The 24,072-nt window shown below is 40.7% G+C and overlaps 1 protein-coding gene across 1 annotated transcript; it reads right to left on the reverse strand.

The window, feature by feature from the left end:
* Positions 1-1,205: 1,205 nt before the first annotated feature.
* det1 (DET1 partner of COP1 E3 ubiquitin ligase) lies at positions 1,206-12,652 on the reverse strand. The gene is made up of 7 exons (XM_072663599.1): positions 12,448-12,652; positions 11,306-11,625; positions 10,722-11,177; positions 8,528-8,881; positions 5,126-5,316; positions 3,090-3,281; positions 1,206-2,351 (listed from the first exon to the last, which is right to left on the reverse strand). The coding sequence occupies exons 2-7, from the start codon at positions 11,600-11,602 to the stop codon at positions 2,162-2,164; spliced, it is 1,680 nt and encodes a 559-aa protein (XP_072519700.1). The 5' UTR covers positions 11,603-11,625; positions 12,448-12,652; the 3' UTR covers positions 1,206-2,161.
* Positions 12,653-24,072: the final 11,420 nt, after the last annotated feature.

Below are 24,072 nucleotides of genomic sequence, written 5' to 3' on the forward strand. Positions count from 1 at the left end.
AAAGCCGCAAAAATAAGATAATATCCTGCGTTCTGCAAACAGCGCGCCCATAATGGACGGCCTGGATTGCATAACACCCTCAAAGGCACGGTGTGGTGAGACTAATAAAGACAGCAGTGACACTGATTACACAGCCAGCCACAACAATGAGGCTCGTTTAACCTTGAGGGAGAACAAAAAGAGCATTGTGTGACCCATCTGACACCAAAAACGCCCCGCTTCTAAATGTTTAAGGGGACTTCCCCACCCCCTCGCTGCTCCCGCCCTGTTTCTTTTGTCCTAGTCTTATTAATTAACCATCACCTGTGCGCTCAGCGCCGGAGACGGGCGTGTAAATACTTCTTTTTAATAAAGGGATGAAGAACGAGACTAGAATAAAGGTGAACAACGCAATCACGGCTGTTCTGCTGGCTTTTCAATCAAGTGCTCCACATATGCCAGAGTGGGTGTTGTTTTTTTTGTTTTTTTTTCCCTCTCCCCCCTTTTTTTTTTGCCCTGTAGTGCAAATCCGAACTGATTGTGCTGTAAAATTATAACCCCGGTAGAATTTTTTTGTTCCGTGCCCGCGACGGAACCATTACGGCTGAATTAAATGAGAGAGAAGCCCCACATGAAACCCAGGCGCCTCCCACCCACAGCCGCCCACACTGAACCCTAGGATCAGACTTGCATTTTTTTTTTCTCCTCTCTCCTTCCTCCCATTGCGGAGCGCCGGCTAAAAGCATTCACAGCCTGCGCCTGGAGCGCTCGCAAGAATGCGGCCATCTCGCAGGACGGAGGGAATTTTTGTCAGTAGCGGGATATCAGAGATTCGTATTTATAAAGCCTTGAGAGACATGATTACGTTTACAGTAGTTGCACTTAGGGGTCCACTCACAAAAACACAAAAAGAAAAAAGAGAAACGCACACAAGTTCAAGCAAGGAAGCTTTTAGACTGAGGGGAGACTTGACTTTCTCCTTTTCTTCCCTTTCTCGCGAGGAAAAACAGGAAAAAAACAACCCCAAATACACGTTTAGCTTCAGGTGACCGAAGCTTTTTATTTTATTCCATTTTTCACTTTCCTCATTTTTTTGGGACTTTTTTTTTTTTGCCTGACAAATGAGAGAACTGAAGCCTGTACGGAAAACTCTGTCTTCCAATGAGAGCAAAGTGGAGCTAAAACAGATGCAGAGCAGGCTTTCTTCAACCTTTGCACCAGCACCATCAGCACCATCAGCGCACACACACACACACACACACACACACACACACACACACACACACACACACACACACACAGCCCTGGTGTTCTCAGGGGAGCGTCAGCTCCATCATTTAGCAGAGGCAGGTATAATGAAGCAGTTTCACAATTAGTGTCTGCTATTATTGTGACATTAACGATGGTGACACGGATGGTAAGTGCTATGATACCACCTCCATTTTTGGTTAATGCTGGTCCACTATGGGTGGGTGCCGGGCTGGTAATGGATTGTACCGGAGTTTATTTCATTAGGCTTTTTGAATAGGGGGACGGGAGGGGGGGCTGGGGTTCGGCTAAAAGGGGGCATCCGCAGACCCCGCACCGGTGCAGCAGTTTTAAAAATTGCATTACATTTCGTGACTGAAGTATGAATTTCTTGTCCCTCCAGGAAACGTGAAAAGGAGAACTGTAACTTGCAAATTTTATTTATTTATTTTTAAATAAGAGGTAAAAAAAGATGTAGTTTGGCATTTCAGCTACAGTGATTCACCCTTCAGGTGGTGGAGTAATATAAACAAACAGTCTGAGCACAGATTCATATTTCAATTAAAACTATTTAATGAGCTGGTTAGATTAATAGGCGTAAATGTTTTAAAAGAAGCTTTTATTTACCATAAAATAATCCATAAAACAGTGGAATATAATATAACTGCATCGACAATAAATAAAGATTTAGTATAAAAAGAGCTTTTTTTTTTTATTTATAAAAAAAGTAAAGACATCTCTCACACACTCGTTCTAAAATCCAGCAAGCCCCCCTCCCTCCAGCAGTTATGGAGAAGCTATCACAGTCCATAGCAGCCTGTCCGTTTCCACCGTAAAAACAAAATGCTTGAGGGCTGAAGCAACAACCAAACAAACAAAAAGTTGCGCACACGCGCGCACACACACACACACACACACACACGCACGCAGGGCTTCACACACACCCGTGGCGCATATGGAAGTTGACGACATATTCAGCATTTGTGCGCTGCACAGAAATGGCGAAAGGCTCGAAAGGGTGGAATGTAAACGCGACCAGTCTCCGGACGGCGTGGTTAATGGGTCTGCCCAGCAGACCGGCCTGAATCTTAAACTTCAGCAAGCCAGAGTCTCGCGCATAGAACCTGCAGACAGAGACAGATGGTTGGAGAGGTCAGAGAGTATTCACAGCGTACACACTGCACAAAATACAGAAACCACCATGTATTATCATTATAGCTCACTGAAAAATCTCATTTGCCCAGTATGAAAGATAATAATAATAATAATAATCATAATAATAATTGTGAAAAAATGTTAATCCAGTATGAATCATTAATGGCTGCAGTTTCTACAAGAATAACTGAAGTGATTTTAATCCAGTATGAATCTGCAGTGTTTGTGGTTTTACAGTCTGACCATAGCAAATGTAGAGCAATTCTTATCCAGTATGAATCTGCAGTGTTTGTGGTTTTACAGTCTGACCATAGCAAATGTAGAGTAATTTTTAATCCAGTATGAATCTGCAGTGTTTGTGGTTTTACAGTGTGATCATAGCAAATGTAGAGCAATTTTTAATCCAGTATGAATCTGCAGTGTTTGTGGTTTTACAGTGTGATCATAGCAAATGTAGAGCAATTTTTAATCCAGTATGAATCTGCAGTGCGTGAAAATTTCCAAGTCTGCAATAAATGTGTAGCGTTTTTTTAAAATCCAGTATGAATCAGCAGTGGGGGCAGATTGTGGTTCGACAATAATAACAGTGGAGTGACTTTAATCCAGTATGAATCTGCGATGTAGACAATTGGACAGAAGCAAACATTTTCTATATCTAGTTTAATCCAGTATGAATCTACAGTGGTAAGCCCCTTTTTCAGTCTTACCGTATGGGATGGTCTCCGCAGGTTTTGGGACGTTCCATTACCGACACCCACTTATCATCATAGCTGAAAAGTGAGAGGTCCAGGTAGGGGCTGCTGCTGTACGACTGCGCACTGATGGGGAGTTGACCCAGCAGCCTCCGGACCGCCTCTGTGTGACCACCGTACTTGGCATTCACTATAGTGTCTTTAAACCTGCAAAACCACAGAGAGAAGAAACAGGAGACAGAAAGTCAGAGAGAGAAAAAAGCTCTTCAAACGGGTAGAATCTCCAAGCGCTTGAAGAACCAGTGAATATATAAAATCCTTAATGCCCATATGTGAAATTCTACATTTTATTCAGTCCATATGCTCTCGGAGGATGCCTGAGCATACATCTGAATAAATTTTTCAAATTGATCAAACCATAAGGCTGAAAACCATATGGCTAAAAATTCAGTTTTCTTAATCAAGGCTGTAACTAAACCCTGTATTGTAGGGCGCCCTGTTCTAGTTCTCCTAACTAAGGGGGACAGCAGCAAATTTACATGGCGAGGACCTCAGAAATAGGGGTATACGAAAACACTGACATCCAAATTTCGCAGCATTATATTTTAAAATATTCGCTACTAATATAAATAATATCTAAATAATAACTGCTTCTCAAAAACAGTATTTTCTCATATAATAGTTTACTGGTAAAGATTGGTGGCAAGAGTGAACCCACATTGTACCCTGTCTTCAGATCCCTCTGATTGGATAAAAAGTAGTTATACCGATACTGCATCCGTATCGGTGCCAATACTGACACTCACACACAGAATTGGTATCGGAAATAGTGAGCACCGTGACTGCCTACATTTATTAATTTAATTAATTTTTTTTTTTTATATAGAATATTTTAATTGCCACATTTTGTTCTGAGACCAAACATTTAATAAACCAGTAAAAGCCACTCATACATAGTTATCATCACTAAACAGACATTTAATGAACCTTTTAGCCCTTTTTTGGTTCTGAAGCCAGACAGTTCAGAGTTTCAGCAGCTTGTTTAAAGGGAACACTGAAGTTTAGTAGGTTTTTATACAGGAGATGTGAACCTGAATGTGAAATTTGCTGCAGAAGCTCTTTCTGGTGTTTTTTCGCTGCTCTGAAAAGTGAATTTAAACACCAGTTAAAGCTGTTTGGTGAAGCTGAGTCAGATTCTGCTTCCCTACCTGCACACGTTTCTGCATTGTGGCCATTTTTATTTTCTCAGCTCTGAAACTTTTCAAATTTGCAGCTCCTCAACCAGTAAACGCTGTTCTTCCAAGTTTATTAGATCTCATTTGGGATACAAAAAAGTACAGCCTATAAAAAGTAGAGCACTTAAAAAATATCAGAATTTAGAGCCGTCTATCCAGTATTTTTCATTATTTTTTTGTTACATTTCATGCAATTTTCCTCCTTTTTCACCCCAATTTGGACCGGCCAACTAGCGTGAACACCTCCTCCAACATGTGCGCAGTCAAGCCGCTGGCAAAGTCACCAGGCAACCAACACGCCTGGAGGGAAGCGCTGCATAGCCGGCTCTGACGCCAACCAGCCTGCGCCGCAACAAAGCGATATGGGGGGCGCCATCTACCCACCCTGGATAGAGCAAGGCCAATTGTGCTCTCTCGGTGCCTCGGCTGCCAATGGCTAGCAGTGTGACCAGGATTCGAGCCCTCTGATCATGGTGACAGCGCCATAGTCCGCTGCACCACCCGGGACCACCCATCTATTAAGTATTTAAATCAGAGTTGGTATCTGTATCAGTACTTCAGATACTTAAAAAAACTGGCATTGGTGCATCCCGAATAGAAAGTCTAATTTCTCAGATTTTATGCAAATGATTGTGTGCTTTTATATTTGGACAATTTTTAAAAAATGTGATAAAAAAATAAATAAAACAAATAAAAAAACATATATTATATATATATTATACAATATATCACAATATACTGAATCGTCCGTTCTGTATCAGGATACACCAAAACACAGCCGTATTCAATACACTAGCGTAAGAAGGGGTGGAGTACCTGCGCTGGACCTGCCGGGCGAAGTTATTGCTGGATGCTGAGCAGGGGAACTGGACGGCCTCGCTGTGGAGAGTAGCGTTCCGGAAAAGGTCGCAGAAATTCTCAAACAGCTCCAACAGCTTGTCCGAAGTGTTCTCGAACACAGCAATCACCTCAGTGGTGACCATGTTGTACACCACGAAGAACGACGGCTACAGGAAGAGACAGAGAAAGAGAGGAACATCCTGAGGTGCGGAGACACAGCTCACCAAAGCTGAAGACAACATCTGGCAACAGATTTCCACATCAGACTAGGTTGTAAATCTCTGATCTCCCGTTATTTGCTTCATTACTTTGATAAGATTCAGAATTAATTAAAAAGAAACACAGAAACGTGACGGGAGGAACTGCACCGATCGACCAGAACATTAGAACCACTGAAAAACACTGATGATCTTCATCTACCTCAGGCAGTGAGTGAATGGTCAGGTGATGAAGGAGCTGAAGCAGGAAAAACGGACAAGCCTAAGAGTCTGAGACACTTTGACAAGAACCGAACTGTGATGTTCTAGATAGATTACTGGGTCAATCTAGAACATCTCCAGAACATCAGCAAGCAGGTCCTGTGGGGTGTTTCCTCCTGGTATGCAGTGGTCACTACCTACCAGAAGTACTTCAAGGAAGGACAAGCGGTGAACCGGCGGCATGGGCCTGTCTTGGTCGCCCAAGGCTCACTGATGCTCATGGAGGCTCCGCCCACCTCACAACTTACAGGACTTAATAAAGAATCTGCTGCTGACATTAGTCTTGGTGCCAGATACCACAGCAGGACACCTTCAGAGGTCTTATGGTGGCACAAGGGAGACGTTCTCATTATTAGGTAGGTGGTGATAATGTTATGACTGAAAATCCATAACATTATCATCTCGGATATAAAAATCAGAAATTAAAAAATACTGAATTATTTTTTATACCTAATTTGTTTGGATGATGTGACCCGATCTCTTTGGTCTTGTTAGCTTCATTCAGTTTCTTAGTTTAGACGATCGATTTAGGAGTTGAATAGTATTGGATGGAAAACAGTTTTATCTTTAACACACTGCCGTCAACGAAGACGACCTAGCAACCTAATAAAAAAAATAGTAGAACTACATAGTCCCAGTCTCTACATCACAGATGACAGACTGACGGCCACTTTAGCCCTTCAGAGCTTAGAGTAAGAGGGAGATCTGAGGTGCGTGACCACTGTATAGACACCAAACGACCCAAAACAATACTGATGCAAGACATCCAAATCATACATAAATAATTAATTAAATAAATAAATAAATAAATAAAAATATTAACAAATAACCTGAAAATCACACAAACTCAACTTGGAATGGAATATCAAAATCAAGTTTAGCCCATGGTCCCTTTTTTTTTAAATTATTTTCTATTTTTGATTTGAGAATAAAACATGTTACAGATTCATAAACTAATTCCAAACATTATCATTTTCTGATTTTAGATTCTCAACTAAAAATGAAAAAGAAAAAAAAATTATACAAATTTAAAAACACTACAAATGTATTTCTGCATGCAGCCCAGAAAATATACCTACATAAAACATTCCTAATATAAAAAGGGCCAAAAATGTTCATACATTTGGAAAATTAATAAAATCAATATCTAGTGTTTTTAAGCCTCGGTGTTCAATGACACATGGATATAGAACAATGCAGTGACCTTATTTTTGGATATTTATGTTTCAACACAGAACAGGAAAAATATTTCAGCTAAATCCGAAGCTCATATTTTACATTAAACATTAATATAATCAATGTCATCCTTCCAAAATCAGTGCAACTGGACTACCATCTTTATAAAAAAGTAAAAAAATAAATAAATAAATAAATAAATAAATGCCTCAATCATGTGCTCACATGCATCAGCAATCACAGCGTTCCTCAAATGAGCGAGTACCACTGGTTTGCGTGTGTTGCGAGACCTCTGCACATCTCAGATGTTTCAGCTGAGCGTTCTGTAAGCGTCCTGATAAACCACAGGTGTTCATCTAGCCTGACTAATCATAGGCATTTCCACAGAGCACTCTGTAACCACCCATTAAAATGTACTAACCACTGTTATACCGCCAGAAATAATCCCAATTATCTTTTTACTGGTCAAAACCTCAGAGCCGATTCACCCACCTGCTTTTTAACCTGACTGTTGGTCGTCAACAGCCAGAAGGATTACAGAGATGTACCTTGAAAATAAGGATTCTCTAAGGGTTTTTAAAAGGCAGCTGTTATATTTAGAACCACAGCAATTTGAAGAAGCCTGGGACTGGTTCAACAATTCTTATTTACAATGGAAGAACACAGTAAATAATTCTTTAAAGAACCCAATCTTTCCCTCTACCACACCTACAGTACTGTGCAAAGGTTTTAGCCACCTAAAGTATCAGTAAGTGTTTATACACTGATATTAGAATAAACACTAAAGTGGTGGTGGAGGTTCTCCATCACTGTGTTCATCATTAGAACATCTCCAAAGTTCTCCTCTCTCATGGAGTCTAGTGTTATTTAGAGTTCTCCTCAGATCAACACCTGGTTTGGTGGTAAATCAGGGCTTAATGATGGTAAATCAGGTGAGCTGCTGCTGCTGCTGATGGAGTTAAACACATCCTCCACGCTGTGCTGGCTGGACTGGGGGGCGTCCAGGAGAACCCTGGAGGAACCGAGCTCTGTTCTTCAGACTAGCTCACCGACAAGATCTCACTACTTTCTTTCTTCAGAATGAGAAGCTCTTGTTTCTCCTTTTTACTGGATTTATGTTTAGCTGCATCTGTTCTGATGAGATCTGGAGCTTCTACAGTAAAAACCCTCAAATAGAGAAGAACATTGCCTTACTGAGTACTTTTTTTTTTTTTAGATTTTGCATTAGTACATGCTAACGTTTTTTTTTTGTTATTTTTTTTTTTATTTCACCCTGTCAGTGTCATATTTGTAAAAATAAATAAATATATAAATTATTAGTTACATTTTATAATTATTTAAAAGCAGAACTAAAATTTTGCAGGTGATTGTCCACTTTTTAGAAAAAATAAATAAATAAATATCACGTCATATATCGTCACCATCACACAAAAACTTTGTTTCTTCAACATATCAACTTCATGCAAAAAGCGATATATATATATAAATATAAAATTATTTAATTAATTATTTAATTCTTAAGCCAATTGTATTTTTTTTTTTTATTTCAAGTCATTTTGATGACATCATGATATCGGTTTTTGTGTGACAGCGACGATATCAGGAACTGCAGTTTCTGCAACTTCCAGTATCTGAATGTCATGTTTTTGAGATACAGTTCACAGAGACCAACACTGTAATTACTAATAAACAAATAAATAAATAAATAACTGCTCAGCCCTACCTGGGAGGGGTCGGTGACCCTCAGGGTGACCACGTCCTCGCTGGTGTACTTGATGAAAAGGTGGTGTTCGTCCAGAAGCTGCATTTTCCACATCCTCAGCTGCCGCAGCTGATCGAAGAACTGGAAGAATCTGCGTTTAGCCGTGGCGCTCCCGTCCTGCTCCGCTCGTCTCCACAGGTACACCAGAAGCCTGTGCTTCAGAGAGTTGATGCTTTTTTCCTTGTAGAGCCGCGAGAAACCTGGCTGACCCTCCGCCTGCGCCTCGGAGTACACTGCCGAAAGGGTCAGAAGGTCGTCCTCGTAGCAGAAACGGCCGATGGTTCGGACGTCCAGGAACGTTCCCTCTGGAGTCACCTAGACGAGAACAGACGAGTGACTGTTTATACTCCATCAGTCAAAAGTTTTAGAACATGTTTTTATTGACATTTAAGCACAGTCAAGTGGAGCTGGGCGCTATGGAACATTTTTTTATTACAAATACTGAAAGACATTTTATAATATATACGATATTTATCGCAATATTTGTCACATAGACAACATATTTTCAAAAACTGCCGAGTACCATGATTTTTATTCAAAATATGCTTTACTCCATTGAATTAAATAAGACTGATTACACTCTTTGTAATGAAATATGCAGTAAATCCGTGCTTTTTAAGCACTGATGATATTCACGATACACTAATAAAAGCATATTGTGAACCACGACTTGAGCTGGGCAACATGACAATATTTTATCATATTGTGATAAATTTTATTAGGGTTTTGATTTTTTTGCAGGATTCCAAAGCATGGTTCATACATTTTAACCAATTTTAAATTCAAGGACTTTCCATGACTTCCAAGACGTTGCAGGACCAAAAATGTTCCTATAATTTGTTTACGGGAATGTTTAGTCCAAGCCTGTAGCTGAAAGACTGTCCTGGCTAGTTTGTTTTTTATATTTATATTATTATATAAAATGACGACAGAAGCTCATTTACATATTTTTTTAATTTTGCAATTTTTCAAGGACGATTCAGTACTGGATTTTAGTTTATTTTCCATGACTTTCCAGGTTTTCCAGGACCTGTATGAACCCTGCAAAGGTAAGCAGCACACTGTCAGAGCTACAATGTTAGTTGTATTTGAGCACGTCATTGGTTAAGAACTCGAAGCTGGTCTGTGAGCAGCTGTGAGTGTTGAGCAGATGGTGTTACCGCATCTCAGCACTGCTCGTTCAGACTGCTCTCATAATGACTAGAAAAAGACCCCCCCAACACAGAACCACAGGCAGAGCTGCTAACTCTTCTAACCAGTGCAGCTCTTTCCTTTAGAGAAGCTCCAGATAAAGCCAGAGTGAGGTGAGAACCGTCTCCTACACCATCAGAAGACTCTTAAAACTGGAGGAAACTGAAGAGGTCTGGTACAGGAAGAGGTCTGACCCACTCAAACCCACACCAGCATCAGAAGACCAGTTTCTGAGGGTCAGCAGCTGCTTGTGAGATCGGTAGCTCACATGACCACACCTTGTAGCTCAGCAGCTTAACACTGGAGCAGGAGACGACCTGGAGCTGCATGTTGGACTGGCAGTGAGAAAGTCATTGATTAGATGGAAAAAATGTATGTATACATGTATGTGTGTGTGTATTAAAGTTGCACCTATTGCTGACATAGATGTGCAAATGCACAGCACAAGCCTAATGCCAGGCAGGGGCTAAAGAGGGGGTATAAAGCCTCCCAGCATTGAGGAGCTGTGGAGCAGTGGAAGAACTGTGTTCTCTGGAATGATGGATAGTGGAGCTCCATCCAGTACTTCTGGGACGAGTTGGGGATCAGCTGGAGTGGTGATCATCGACCATCCTGACCTCAGTAACGCTCTTGTTGCTGAAGACAATCAAATCCTCACAGCAGGATATACTCTTTTAATACCCTTTACTTTAGAAGAAACCATTAATGAACATGTGTCCCAATACTTTTGTCTTGCATATAGTGCGAGTGTGTGTGTGTGTGTGTGTGTGTGTGTGTGTGTGTGTGTATATATATATATATATATATATATATATATATATATATATATATATATATATATATATATATATATATATATATATATATATATATATATATATGCATGTATGTGAGAGGGTAGGTAGAACTGTATTGATCCTGAAGGTCAGAGCATCACTGCAGCAGCAGGTACGGCAGCACTCACCTGAAACACATGGATGGTCTGCTGCTGGACAGACAGCACAGCCAGTATGTTCCTGTACAGGTACAGCCCCTGGTTGTGGGACAGGATGATCTTGTCGCACTTGAAGGTGCGGGTGTCGCAGAGGCGCCCCGTGTGCAGGTCTATGATATGGAGCGAGTAGTCCTCCAGAGGTGACCGTGGGTTCGGAGTCACAGACTCATTGTTTCGGTAAACCTCAAAGAAGTGCGGGTGCGGCTCCTCGGGCAGGTAGGCCGCGGATCCCACTATAACGTAGCGGCAGTCGTCCGTAAACAGGCTGCACTCGCGGTTCAGGTGCTCCCCGTTAGAGGCCACGTTGGTGACGTGGAGAAGAGAGAAGAAGCGCTCAAAGAGCCGGCCGCGGATGTTCAGAGAGCGCTGGTCGTTGCCATTGGCCAAAGTTTCTCCCTCTTGACCCTGGAGGAGGTCTTCAGCAGCCTGGAGTGGGAAACAGGGGGTCACATTTATATAATAATTCATTACACCTACCCTTCTTTATTTTACTTCTACTTTAACACCATCATGGGACAACCATCTTCCCTATACCAGTAATCCACCCACCCTACCTGGCAGCCCTGGTACTCGTATATCTCCAGGGACGTCTGGTCCGAGGAGAACGCGATGAAGCAACGTCCATCCGGGGAGAACTTGCGCAGGAAGCACGGGGGCTTCTCCACATTCACCACAGTGAAGTTGGGAAAAAGGTTCTGGTGGAAGCAGCGCACCCTGTACCAGTGCGCCCCAGGGCGGCCTGAGCAAATGCGCCGGCGCTCAAGACGATGGACCACGTTCTGATTCTGGATGCGTCGTGGTCGCAGCGTTGGGAAGCCATCTTCAGCTGTCGGAGCGCTGCAGGACGCCATCGGCGCCTACATTACAGTCAGGGCTGTGGGAAAATACAAATAAAGAGAAGGGCATGAGCTAAGTCAAGAATAATGAATAATGCATGAGCAAAATTAAAGAGACTTATGTGGGTTTTTCCCCCCATACTAATAATATTAATAATAATAATAATAATGAATAATAATTCATTCCTTTATACCAGTGTAAAGGCAAGCAGAAATATTTCTACCCAGGTTATAAAAGACTTAACTAGTCCAATGTAAAGTAGATAAAGCTCGTATTTGTAATAGGAATTTTACCTTTTCTCTACTTTTGTGTAAAGTATTTGTACCCTTTAATTTTTTATTTAATATAAAAATAAAATTGTGTAATTTTTATATGTAATTTTGTTGAGAGAACTAACTAAGGCTCATGTTCTCCAGTAAAACCAACCCAATCCACTCTCTCCCCCCTTCTGATAGAACACACTATATAAATATATAAATATATTATATTAATATTTATATTATTTTTAACACAGCTCTATTAGTATTTTATTAATCTAACACATTAAGTCTGTAATTTAGTAGCAGCAGTAAATGAGAAGACCGTCAGCTCCTTCCCTGCCAGCCTTGTATCGGAACTTTCCGTTCCACCTTAAATAAGAAGCGGTAACGGACCTGCGCATGCACGCGCTCCGCATAGAAACTGTGGCACCTTTTAAGGTGGAACGGAAACTTCGACTAAGGAGCCAACCTCGCCTCAAAATCACCACAGACTTCACGTTTATTCGCCTATTTTCAGCAGCAGACACTCTAAGCCGTTAACCTGTGATTATCTACATTAGTAATTGCTCTTTAATGTTTTGTCGTTAAATCAAACTTACTTGTTTGAGAATTTCCCACAGTCCGCGCTATCAGCTCGATTATTGATCTCCTTCGCGAACGAACACCAAAATGCAGCGCTTACTTAAAGTATAGAGGCAGTGTATATATTTTTCGCGTTTGGTTTGAAGGGTGTAAATTAAAAACTTTGACTAAAAGTGAGGCTTTAGTGTGTGTTAGCTCGTAGCTTGGTTAGCCTACCGGCGAAATAACAACGTCCAGCAGAGAAGAAAAAAAAGCCCTGTGATTTTCAGAGCGCCACCAACAGGCGCGGAGGAGCGGCCACCTACAGGCGGAAGAACAGCGGGGAAATAGCCAGACACTTTAGCTGACCTTATATGACCAAATGTTTGTGGACACTCCTTCTAATGAATGCATGCAGCTACTTTAAGTGACTCATTGCTGACAGAGGTGTGCAGATGCACACACACACACACACACACATACACACAGTTTGTGTAGTCTGTATCTGTAGAGAAGAAGTACTGCCAATAGAATAAGACTCTCTGGAGCAGGTAAACATCATGACCCTATTGGCACCATGCTGCCTAATAATACCAGGTGTGGGCTAGAGGGGTATTTATAAAGCCCCCCAGCACTGAGGAGCTGTGGAGCAGTGGAAGAAGAACTGTGTTCTCTGGAATGATGGGTGGTGGTGGGGCTCCATCCAGTACTTATGGGATGAGTTGGGATGATGATGAGGCAGGGTGGTGATCATTATCCTGACCTGACCTCACTAACGCTCTTGTATGCAGTCAAATCCTCACAGCAATGCTTGGCTTCATGTATTAAAACAGTCATGCTTAATTTGGACATGGCCATTTCCAACCTCCTTTCGATAATTGTATAATATTAGATGCTGCAAAATGCATTTATTCAGTATTGTAGCGTGTAAATATTCCGTTTGTGACTTTGGTTGGGGGTACAATTCTTAGACATCGGATTTACGAGCCTATTCGCAAAGCTGTAACTTCGCCTCTGATTGGCTGAATCCTGTAGTATAACTTTACCGCTTCACTCCCTACCTTCACATGTTGCTTCTGCATCTCTCAGCTTGTCCAGAAATGCATGTGTACAGCTGTCTATGAGGTGATTTGGATTTACAGCAGTGGAGTAAAAGTGAACTACACTCCCTAACAGTAGGGGGAGACCTGGAGCAAAAACATACAAAAATAATAAATAAATAAATAAATAAATTACATTATGTAATTATATAAAATATATAGCTTAGGAATAGCTATTACTATTAAATACCTGAGGCTACCATGCCTGCCTAATGCTAGGCGTGGGCTAGAGGGGTATAAAGCCCCCCAGCGTTGAGCTGTGGAGCAGTGGAAGGACTCAGCATCTAGTATGAAGCCGCCCCAGAGGAGTAAAGGCTGTTACTGCAGTAAAGAGGGCCAAACTCCCTGTTAATACCCTTAAATTCAGTGTAAACGCTGTGTGTGTGTGTGTGTGTGTGTACACTTTTGGACCTGCAGTGGGTTTTTTATATTTGAGGTAATTCTGAAGTGCAGGTCAGTGGATGGTTTTAGCTGGAGTGGGTCTTAGTCGTGGAAACGCAAGGACATTAGGACAGAAAATTAGAGTCAAAAGTAGCCTAATGTCCATTTAAATAGCTTCACCCATTAACAGATTACACTGAAAAGGTGAGGGAGAGGAAGACGGGTTCGCTTCCCGCTGTTCTGCTTTTCTGCCATTCACAGAACAAATTGATGGATGTTTAAAACCCCGTCCGTTCCCTGCAAGCAGGCCGGCGGACGTTTGGACTTTGTAAATAGACCTTTTCATGGCCCTGCTCGACGGGAAGCATGCTAATCTTCCACCAAAATTATGAAATTAACACACCTTTTCAAAATGTCAATTGACATCTTCCGACAAGCATATTTCCATAATGATTCTGAAAAAGGTCATTTTTTCCATCTCTTTTTTAACCCAACGTTAGCAGTGGAGCCGCTCCCCCGTCTGAACTCACTCCAGCTCTGTATGACTGTATGAAATCTCAAAGCTCCAGTAAAGTCCAGCATCCCAGCAGCTTCAGCGAGCAGAGACAGCCCTACAACCAGTCCCTCACACAGCAGAGAGAAAACCGCCAGTGGTTCACTAGTGTGTGTGTGTGTGTGTTAGTATGTGTATATGTTGGTGTGTATGTGTATTAGTGTGTATCTGCTAGTATGTATGTGTTAGTGCGTATGCGTGTTAGTGTGTATATGTTAGTGTGTATAAGTGTGTATGTGTTAGTGTTTATAAGTGTGTAGGTGTTAGTGTGTATGTGCATTAGTGTGTATGTGTTAGTGTGTATAAATGTGTATATGTTAGTGTGTATGTGCGTTAGTATGTATATGCTAGTGTGTTTGTGTTAGTGTGTATATGTTAGTGTGTATGTGTGTTAGTGTGTTTATGTTAGTATGTATGTGTGTTAGTATGTATATGCTAGTGTGTTTGTGTTAGTGTGTATGTGTTAGTGTGTATATGCTAGTATGTATGTGTGTGTTAGTGTGTGTGAGTGTATATGTTAGTGTGTGTGTGTGTTAGTGTATATGTTAGTGTGTGTTAGTGTGTGTATGTTTGTGTATGTTAGTGTGTGTTAGTGTGTGTGAGTGTATGTTAGAGTGTGTGTGTTAGTGAATATGTTAGTGTGTGTGTATATGTTAGTGTGTGTTAGTGTATATGTTAGTGTGTGTATGTTTGTATATATGTTTGTGTGTTTTAGTGTGTGTATGTTTGTGTATGTTAGTGTGTGTGAGTGTATATTAGTATGTGTGTGTGTTAGTGTATGTTAGTGTGTGTGTGTGTTAGTGTATGTTAGTGTGTGTTAGTGTGTGTATGTTTGTGTATGTTAGTGTGTGTGAGTGTATGTTAGTGTGTGTGTGTGTTAGTGTATATGTTAGTGTGTGTGTGTTAGTGAATATGTTAGTGTGTGTGTGTATATGTTAGTGTGTGATAGTGTATATGTTAGTGTGTGTATGTTTGTGTATATGTTTGTGTGTGTTAGTGTGTATATGTTAGTGTGTTAGTGTATATGTTAGTGTGTGTTAGTGTGTGTATGTTTGTGTACATGTTAGTGTGTGTTAGTGTGTATATGTTAGTGTGTGTTAGTGTATATGTTAGTGTGTGTTAGTGTGCATATGTTTGTGTGTGTTAGTGTATATGTTAGTGTGTGTTAGTGTGTATGTTAGTGTGTGTGTGTTAGTGTATATGTTAGTGTGTGTTAGTGTGTGTTAGTGTATATGTTAGTGTGTGTTAGTGTGTATAAGTGTGTATGTGTTAGTGTGTATAAGTGTGTATGTGTTAGTGTGTGTTAGTGTGTATAAGTGTGTATGTGTTAGTGTGTATATGTTTGTGTGTGTGTTAGTGTGTATATGTTTGTGTGTGTGTTAGTGTGTATATGTTTATGTGTGTTAATGTATATGTTAGTGTGTGTTAGTGTGTATGTTAGTGTGTGTTAGTGTGTATGTTAGTGTATTTGTTAGTGTGTGTTAGTGTATATGTTAGTGTGTGTTAGTGTATATGTTAGTGTGTATATGTTTGTGTGTGTGTTAGTGTGTATATGTTTGTGTGTGTTAATGTATATGTTAGTGTGTGTTAGTGTGTGTTAGTGTGTATGTTAGTGTATTTGTTAGTGTGTGTTAGTGTATATGTTAGTGTGCGTTAGTGTATATGTTAGTGTATGTTAGTGTGTATATGTTTGTGTGTGTTAGTGTATATGTTTGTGTGTGTGTGTTAGTGTATATGTTTGTGTGTGTGTTAGTGTGTATATGTTTGTGTGTGTGTGTTAGTGTGTATATGTTTGTGTGTGTTAATGTATATGTTAGTGTGTGTTAGTGTGTATGTTAGTGTATTTGTTAGTGTGTGTTAGTCTATATGTTAGTGTGTGTTAGTGTATATGTTAGTGTGCATATGTTTGTGTGTGTGTTAGTGTATATGTTTGTGTGTGTGTGTTAGTGTATATGTTTGTGTGTGTTAGTGTATATGTTAGTGTGTGTTAGTGTATATGTTTGTGTGTGTGTTAGTGTGTATATGTTTGTGTGTGTGTTAGTGTGTATGTTAGTGTATATGTTAGTGTGTGTTAGTGTATATGTTTGTGTGTGTGTTAGTGTATATTTTAGTGTGTGTGTTATTGTATATGTTAGTGTGTGTTAGTGTATATGTTAGTGTGTGTTAGTGTGTATAAGTGTGTATGTGTTAGTGTGTATATGTTAGTGTGTTAGTGTTTATAAGTGTGCATGTGTTAGTGTGTGTTAGTGTATATGTTAGTGTGTGTTAGTGTGTATGTGTTAGTGTGTGTGTTAGTGTTTATGTTAGTGTATATGTTAGTGTGTGTTAGTGTATATGTTAGTGTGTGTTAGTGTGTATAAGTGTGTATGTGTTAGTGTGTATATGTTAGTGTGTTAGTGTTTATAAGTGTGTATGTGTTAGTCTGTGTTAGTGTGTGTTAGTGTATATGTTAGTGTGTATAAGTGTTTATGTGTTAGTGTGTGTTAGTGTGTATAAGTGTGTATGTGTTAGTGTGTATAAGTGTGTATGTGTTAGTGTGTGTTAGTGTATATGTTAGTGTGTGTTAGTGTGTATGTGTTAGTGTGTGTTAGTGTATATGTTAGTGTGTGTTAGTGTGTATAAGTGTGTATGTGTTAGTGTGTGTTAGTGTGTATAAGTGTGTATGTGTTAGTGTGTATAAGTGTGTATGTGTTAGTGTGTGTTAGTGTATATGTTAGTGTGTGTTAGTGTGTATGTGTTAGTGTGTGTTAGTGTATATGTTAGTGTGTGTTAGTGTGTATAAGTGTGTATGTGTTAGTGTGTGTTAGTGTGTATAAGTGTGTATGTGTTAGTGTGTGTTAGTGTATATGTTAGTGTGTGTTAGTGTGTATAAGTGTGTATGTGTTAGTGTGTGTTAGTGTGTGTTAGTGTATATGTTAGTGTGTGTTAGTGTATATGTTTGTGTGTGTGTGTTAGTGTATATGTTTGTGTGTGTTAGTGTATATGTTAGTGTGTGTTAGTGTATATGTTTGTGTGTGTGTTAGTGTGTATATGTTTGTGTGTGTGTTAGTGTGTATATGTTAGTGTATATGTTAGTGTGTGTTAGTGTATATGTTTGTGTGTGTGTTAGTGTGTATATGTTTGTGTGTGTTAGTGTGTTAGTGTGTATGTTAGTGTATATGTTAGTGTGTGTTAGTGTATATGTTAGTGTGTGTTAGTGTATATGTTTGTGTGTGTGTTAGTGTGTTTATGTTTGTGTGTGTTAGTGTATATTTTAGTGTGTGTGTTATTGTATATGTTAGTGTGTGTTAGTGTATATGTTTGTGTGTGTGTGTTAGTGTATATGTTTGTGTGTGTTAGTGTATATGTTAGTGTGTGTTAGTGTATATGTTTGTGTGTGTGTTAGTGTGTATATGTTTGTGTGTGTGTTAGTGTGTATATGTTAGTGTATATGTTAGTGTGTGTTAGTGTATATGTTTGTGTGTGTGTTAGTGTGTATATGTTTGTGTGTGTTAGTGTGTTAGTGTGTATGTTAGTGTATATGTTAGTGTGTGTTAGTGTATATGTTAGTGTGTGTTAGTGTATATGTTTGTGTGTGTGTTAGTGTGTTTATGTTTGTGTGTGTTAGTGTATATTTTAGTGTGTGTGTTATTGTATATGTTAGTGTGTGTTAGTGTATATGTTAGTGTGTGTTAGTGTGTATAAGTGTGTATGTGTTAGTGTGTATATGTTAGTGTGTTAGTGTTTATAAGTGTGCATGTGTTAGTGTGTGTTAGTGTATATGTTAGTGTGTGTTAGTGTGTATGTGTTAGTGTGTGTGTTAGTGTTTATGTTAGTGTATATGTTAGTGTGTGTTAGTGTATATGTTAGTGTGTGTTAGTGTGTATAAGTGTGTATGTGTTAGTGTGTATATGTTAGTGTGTTAGTGTTTATAAGTGTGTATGTGTTAGTGTGTATAAGTGTGTGTGTTAGTGTGTGTTAGTGTATATGTTAGTGTGTGTTAGTGTGTATGTGTTAGTGTGTGTTAGTGTATATGTTAGTGTGTGTTAGTGTGTATAAGTGTGTATGTGTTAGTGTGTGTTAGTGTGTATAAGTGTGTATGTGTTAGTGTGTGTTAGTGTATATGTTAGTGTGTGTTAGTGTGTATAAGTGTGTATGTGTTAGTGTGTGTTAGTGTGTGTTAGTGTATATGTTAGTGTGTGTTAGTGTATATGTTTGTGTGTGTGTGTTAGTGTATATGTTTGTGTGTGTTAGTGTATATGTTAGTGTGTGTTAGTGTATATGTTTGTGTGTGTGTTAGTGTGTATATGTTTGTGTGTGTGTTAGTGTGTATATGTTAGTGTATATGTTAGTGTGTGTTAGTGTATATGTTTGTGTGTGTGTTAGTGTGTATATGTTTGTGTGTGTGTTAGTGTGTATATGTTTGTGTGTGTTAGTGTGTTAGTGTGTATGTTAGTGTATATGTTAGTGTGTGTTAGTGTATATGTTAGTGTGTGTTAGTGTATATGTTTGTGTGTGTGTTAGTGTGTTTATGTTTGTGTGTGTTAGTGTATATTTTAGTGTGTGTGTTATTGTATATGTTAGTGTGTGTTAGTGTATATGTTAGTGTGTGTTAGTGTGTATAAGTGTGTATGTGTTAGTGTGTATATGTTAGTGTGTTAGTGTTTATAAGTGTGTATGTGTTAGTCTGTGTTAGTGTGTGTTAGTGTATATGTTAGTGTGTATAAGTGTGTATGTGTTAGTGTGTGTTAGTGTGTATAAGTGTGTATGTGTTAGTGTGTATAAGTGTGTATGTGTTAGTGTGTGTTAGTGTGTGTTAGTGTATATGTTAGTGTGTGTTAGTGTGTATGTGTTAGTGTGTGTTAGTGTGTGTTAGTGTATATGTTAGTGTGTGTTAGTGTGTATGTGTTAGTGTGTGTGTTAGTGTGTATATGTTAGTGTATATGTTAGTGTGTGTTAGTGTATATGTTAGTGTGTGTTAGTGTGTATAAGTGTGTATGTGTTAGTGTGTGTTAGTGTATATGTTAGTGTGTGTTAGTGTGTGTGTTAGTGTGTGTTAGTGTGTATAAGTGTGTATGTGTTAGTGTGTATATGTTTGTGTGTGTTAGTGTGTATAAGTGTGTATGTGTTAGTGTGTATATGTTTGTGTGTGTGTTAGTGTATATGGTAGTGTGTGTTAGTGTGTGTTAGTGTGTGTTAATGTGTATAAGTGTGTATATGTTTGTGTGTGTTAGTGTGTGTTAGTGTATATGTTAGTGTGTGTTAGTGTGTGTGTTAGTGTGTGTTAGTGTGTATAAGTGTGTATGTGTTAGTGTGTATATGTTAGTGTGTGTTAGTGTGTATAAGTGTGTGTTAGTGTGTGTTAATGTGTATAAGTGTGTATATGTTTGTGTGTGTTAGTGTGTATAAGTGTGTATGTGTTAGTGTGTATATGTTAGTGTGTGTTAGTGTGTATAAGTGTGTGTTAGTGTGTGTTAATGTGTATAAGTGTGTATATGTTTGTGTGTGTTAGTGTGTATATGTTAGTGTGTGTTAGTGTGTATGTGTTAGTGTGTATAAGTGTGTATGTATTAGTGTGTATATGTTAGTGTGTGTTAGTGTGTATAAGTGTGTGTTAGTGTGTGTTAATGTGTATAAGTGTGTATATGTTTGTGTGTGTTAGTGTGTATAAGTGTGTATGTGTTAGTGTGTATATGTTAGTGTAAAATGCAAACCAGTGCAAACAGGCCGAGCTGTTCCTTAGTTAAACAGTGGGGAGTCTAGGAGGTCGGACGTAACCAAAGTAACCAAAATTCAACATCTGTCCAACGCTGAAGCTTCATGTGAACTCAGAGTTGGATTCTGACGGTTCTGAGACTTTGATTTCCTTCCAGAACTCGATGTCCTGTCTGTCTGAGTTTTCATTTCCAAACTCATGTGAGATGCTTGAGTTCAGCTCCTGGTGCCTGCTAGGTGTGTGTGCATGCATGTGTGTGTGTGTGTGTGTGTGTGTGTGTGTGTGTGTGTGTGAGAACAGTTTAATGAAGAGTTGTGTGTGATTTTAATGTGAGCTTCTAATAAGCTCATAACTGGGAAGAATTTGCCCACCGCCTCCGTCCCGAACCCGGCAAGGGAAAACGGGCTGAACCTGCACCACCCCTGCAGCGGCAGGACGGGTTACGGAGCGTCTCCTCCGGCTTGAGCGAATAATAAAAGGAAAAGCTTTTTGAGTACAGGTAAAATAGTGGGAGCTCATTCTGTCCACAGTAATTCTGATGAACATCATCAAAAGCAAGACATCAGGTAAAGTCTCATTTGCCAAAATTCATTTAGTGCTCTTTTTTCCTCCGATATGGACTTTGAGTGCTGGAAAATTGAAAAAGAAGAATGAAAAAAAGAGAGAACGGAGCACAGAAGGAAGCCTGAATAGGCTACTTGTCCTTCGGAGTATGATAATGGCTCTGTACCCAATTATCCTGACCCAAGTATGTAGAGACCAGGTTGGTAGATTATATAAGTCGTAATTTTCAGTAATGGCAGGCTGTGAGCATGACGGTATTACAGAGGAAAAAACACAGAGGAAAAAGAGGGTGAAAAAAAAACACATCAGTGCCCGGTTAATGTAATATGGCTGAATTCTGAGTGCACTCTCCGCACACCGAGCCAAGGTGGTTCATTCAGAGGCCGCAAATATCTATAAGATTACAGTGTAAGCTTCAGTCCTACAGCATCCCAAATAACAGGCTTTCATTCCACTCCTTTTTGTTTTACGCTCCGTCTTCTCTCTCTCTCTCTCTGACTCTCTCTCTTTTTTTGTTGTTGTTGTTTTGAGTCTTTTTTTCTCTTTTTCTCTTTTTTTTGTTTTTTTTATTATTTTTTTTGTTTGTTTCTTCACAGCACCGCTCAAGCCCTCGCGGCCCGCTCCAGCTTTTAGCGGCCGCTGGCAAAGCATTAAGGGCTGCGCTCCGCTCGCCGAGCCGCTGGAGCCATTCATCACGGAGAAGCAGGAGCCTACTTGAGCTCCATTTGCTAACTCTCACCCCAACTTGCTCCCACACCCCCACCCCCATCTCCACCCCCATCACCAACAACAACCAGCGGTGGACAATGTACAAGCCCTGGGAGGAAGGTTGAAGGATGGAGTGATGGAGTGATGAAGTGATGGAGTGATGAAGTGATGGAGTGAGGGAGTGATGAAGTGATGGAGTGATGAAGTGAGGGAGTGATGAAGTGATGAAGTGATGAAGTGATGGAGTGAGGGAGTGAGGGAGTGATGGAGTGAGGGAGTGATGAAGTGATGGAGTGAGGGAGTGATGAAGTGATGAAGTGATGGAGTGAGGGAGTGATGAAGTGATGGAGTGATGAAGTGATGGAGTGAGGGAGTGATGGAGTGATGAAGTGATGGAGTGAGGGAGTGATGAAGTGATGGAGTGATGGAGTGATGAAGTGATGGAGTGAGGGAGTGATGAAGTGATGGAGTGAGGAAGTGATGGAGTGAGGGAGTGATGAAGTGAGGGAGTGATGAAGTGATGGAGTGAGGGAGTGATGGAGTGATGAAGTGATGGAGTGAGGGAGTGATGGAGTGATGGAGTGAGGGAGTGATGGAGTGAGGGAGTGATGAAGTGATGGAGTGAGGGAGTGATGAAGTGAGGGAGTGATGAAGTGATGGAGTGAGGGAGTGATGAAGTGATGGAGTGAGGGAGTGATGAAGTGATGAAGTGATGGAGTGAGGGAGTGATGAAGTGATGGAGTGAGGGAGTGATGAAGTGAGGGAGTGATGAAGTGATGGAGTGAGGGAGTGATGGAGTGATGAAGTGATGGAGTGAGGGAGTGATGAAGTGAGGGAGTGATGAAGTGATGGAGTGAGGGAGTGATGGAGTGAGGGAGTGAGGGAGTGATGGAGTGATGGAGTGATGAAGTGATGGAGTGAGGGAGTGATGAAGTGATGAAGTGAGGGCGTGATGAAGTGATGGAGTGATGAAGTGATGAAGTGAGGGAGTGATGAAGTGAGGGAGTGATGAAGTGATGGAGTGAGGGAGTGAGGGAGTGAGGGAGTGATGGAGTGATGGAGTGATGAAGTGATGAATTGATGAAGTGTTGAAGTGATGGAGTGATGGAGTGATGAAGTGATGGAGTGATGAAGTGAGGGAGTGAGGGAGTAAGGGAGTGATGAATTGATGAAGTGTTGAAGTGTTGAAGTGATGGAGTGAGGGAGTGATGAATTGATGAAGTGTTGAAGTGATGGAGTGATGGAGTGATGAAGTGATGGAGTGATGAAGTGATGAAGTGAGGGAGTAAGGGAGTGATGAATTGATGAAGTGTTGAAGTGATGAAGTGAGGGAGTGATGAATTGATGAAGTGTTGAAGTGATGGAGTGAGGGAGTGATGGAGTGATGAAGTGATGGAGTGAGGGAGTGATGAAGTGATGAAGTGATGGAGTGAGGGAGTGATGAAGTGATGGAGTGAGGGAGTGATGAAGTGATGGAGTGATGAAGTGATGAAGTGATGGAGTGAGGGAGTGATGGAGTGATGGAGTGAGGGAGTGATGAAGTGTTGAAGTGATGGAGTGATGGAGTGAGAGAGTGAGGGAGTGATGGAGTGAGGGAGTGATGAAGAGATGGAGTGAGGGAGTGATGAAGAGATGGAGTGAGGGAGTGATGAAGTGATGGAGTGATGGAGTGATGAAGTGATGGAGTGAGGGAGTGATGAAGTGATGGAGTGAGGGAGTGAGGGAGTGATGAAGTGATGAAGTGATGGAGTGATGAAGTGATGGAGTGAGGGAGTGATGAAGTGAGGGAGTGAGGGAGTGATGAAGTGATGGAGTATTGGAGTGATGAAGTGATGGAGTGAGGGAGTGATGAAGTGATGGAGTGATGGAGTGAGGGAGTGATGGAGTGATGAAGTGATGGAGTGATGGAGTGAGGGAGTGATGGAGTGAGGGAGTGATGAAGTGATGGAGTGATGGAGTGAGGGAGTGATGGAGTGAGGGAGTGATGAAGTGATGGAGTGATGGAGTGATGAAGTGAGGGAGTGATGAAGTGATGGAGTGATGGAGTGAGGGAGTGATGGAGTGAGGGAGTGATGGAGTGAGGGAGTGATGAAGTGATGGAGTGATGGAGTGAGGGAGTGATGGAGTGATGAAGTGATGGAGTGTCCTTGAGGGCTGATGTTTACAGTAGGGTAGAGTCGAGCCCAGTGACGAGCCCGGCCCTCAGGCCCAGGAGAAGGAGTTAATAAATAAATAAAGGGATGAATAAACGAGGGCGCTGATGGAAACCCAGCTGCTTCGTGTAATGTCACAGAGTTAGACGTACTGAAGAAGTAGAGTAGAGAAAGAGTAGGATACACCTTAGAGGAAAGAAAAAACTACCGGGCCTTTAAAAGGTTGCTTTTTGCGCTGGAGAAAGCAGGAAAGTGTTCCGTATTAGCGCTTTCTCCAAAGTCCCGGCAGTGAAGAGGCTGGTCCTGACATTTACAAAGAAGCTTTTAACTTCTCCGTATAGGCCGGACTCGAGAGCATAATGAAACGCTTCGCCGTCATCGAGCCACCGCTTCTTCATTTCACTCACTTTTCAGATTTTCCCCGACTGCGTATTATTGCACATCCCTCCACTCGGATCCCTCCCCCAGCTGTATTTCTGCATGCTTCAGGCTGCTTCAGCTGGGCTACT

Source organism: Salminus brasiliensis, chromosome 19 (genome assembly GCF_030463535.1).
Source record: "Salminus brasiliensis chromosome 19, fSalBra1.hap2, whole genome shotgun sequence".
In the NCBI taxonomy this organism is placed as follows: domain Eukaryota; kingdom Metazoa; phylum Chordata; class Actinopteri; order Characiformes; family Bryconidae; genus Salminus; species Salminus brasiliensis.

Excerpts from the sequence above, each read along its gene's own strand:
- det1 (XM_072663599.1), bottom strand. The coding sequence starts at position 11,602 with ATGGCGTCCTGCAGCGCTCCGACAGCTGAAGATGGCTTCCCAACGCTG. Across the intron at positions 8,882-10,721 it reads AGACCATCCATGTGTTTCAG|GTGACTCCAGAGGGAACGTT; the intron begins GTGAGTGCTGCC and ends GTTCTCGTCTAG. Across the intron at positions 3,282-5,125 it reads GCCCGGCAGGTCCAGCGCAG|GTTTAAAGACACTATAGTGA; the intron begins GTACTCCACCCC and ends GTGGTTTTGCAG.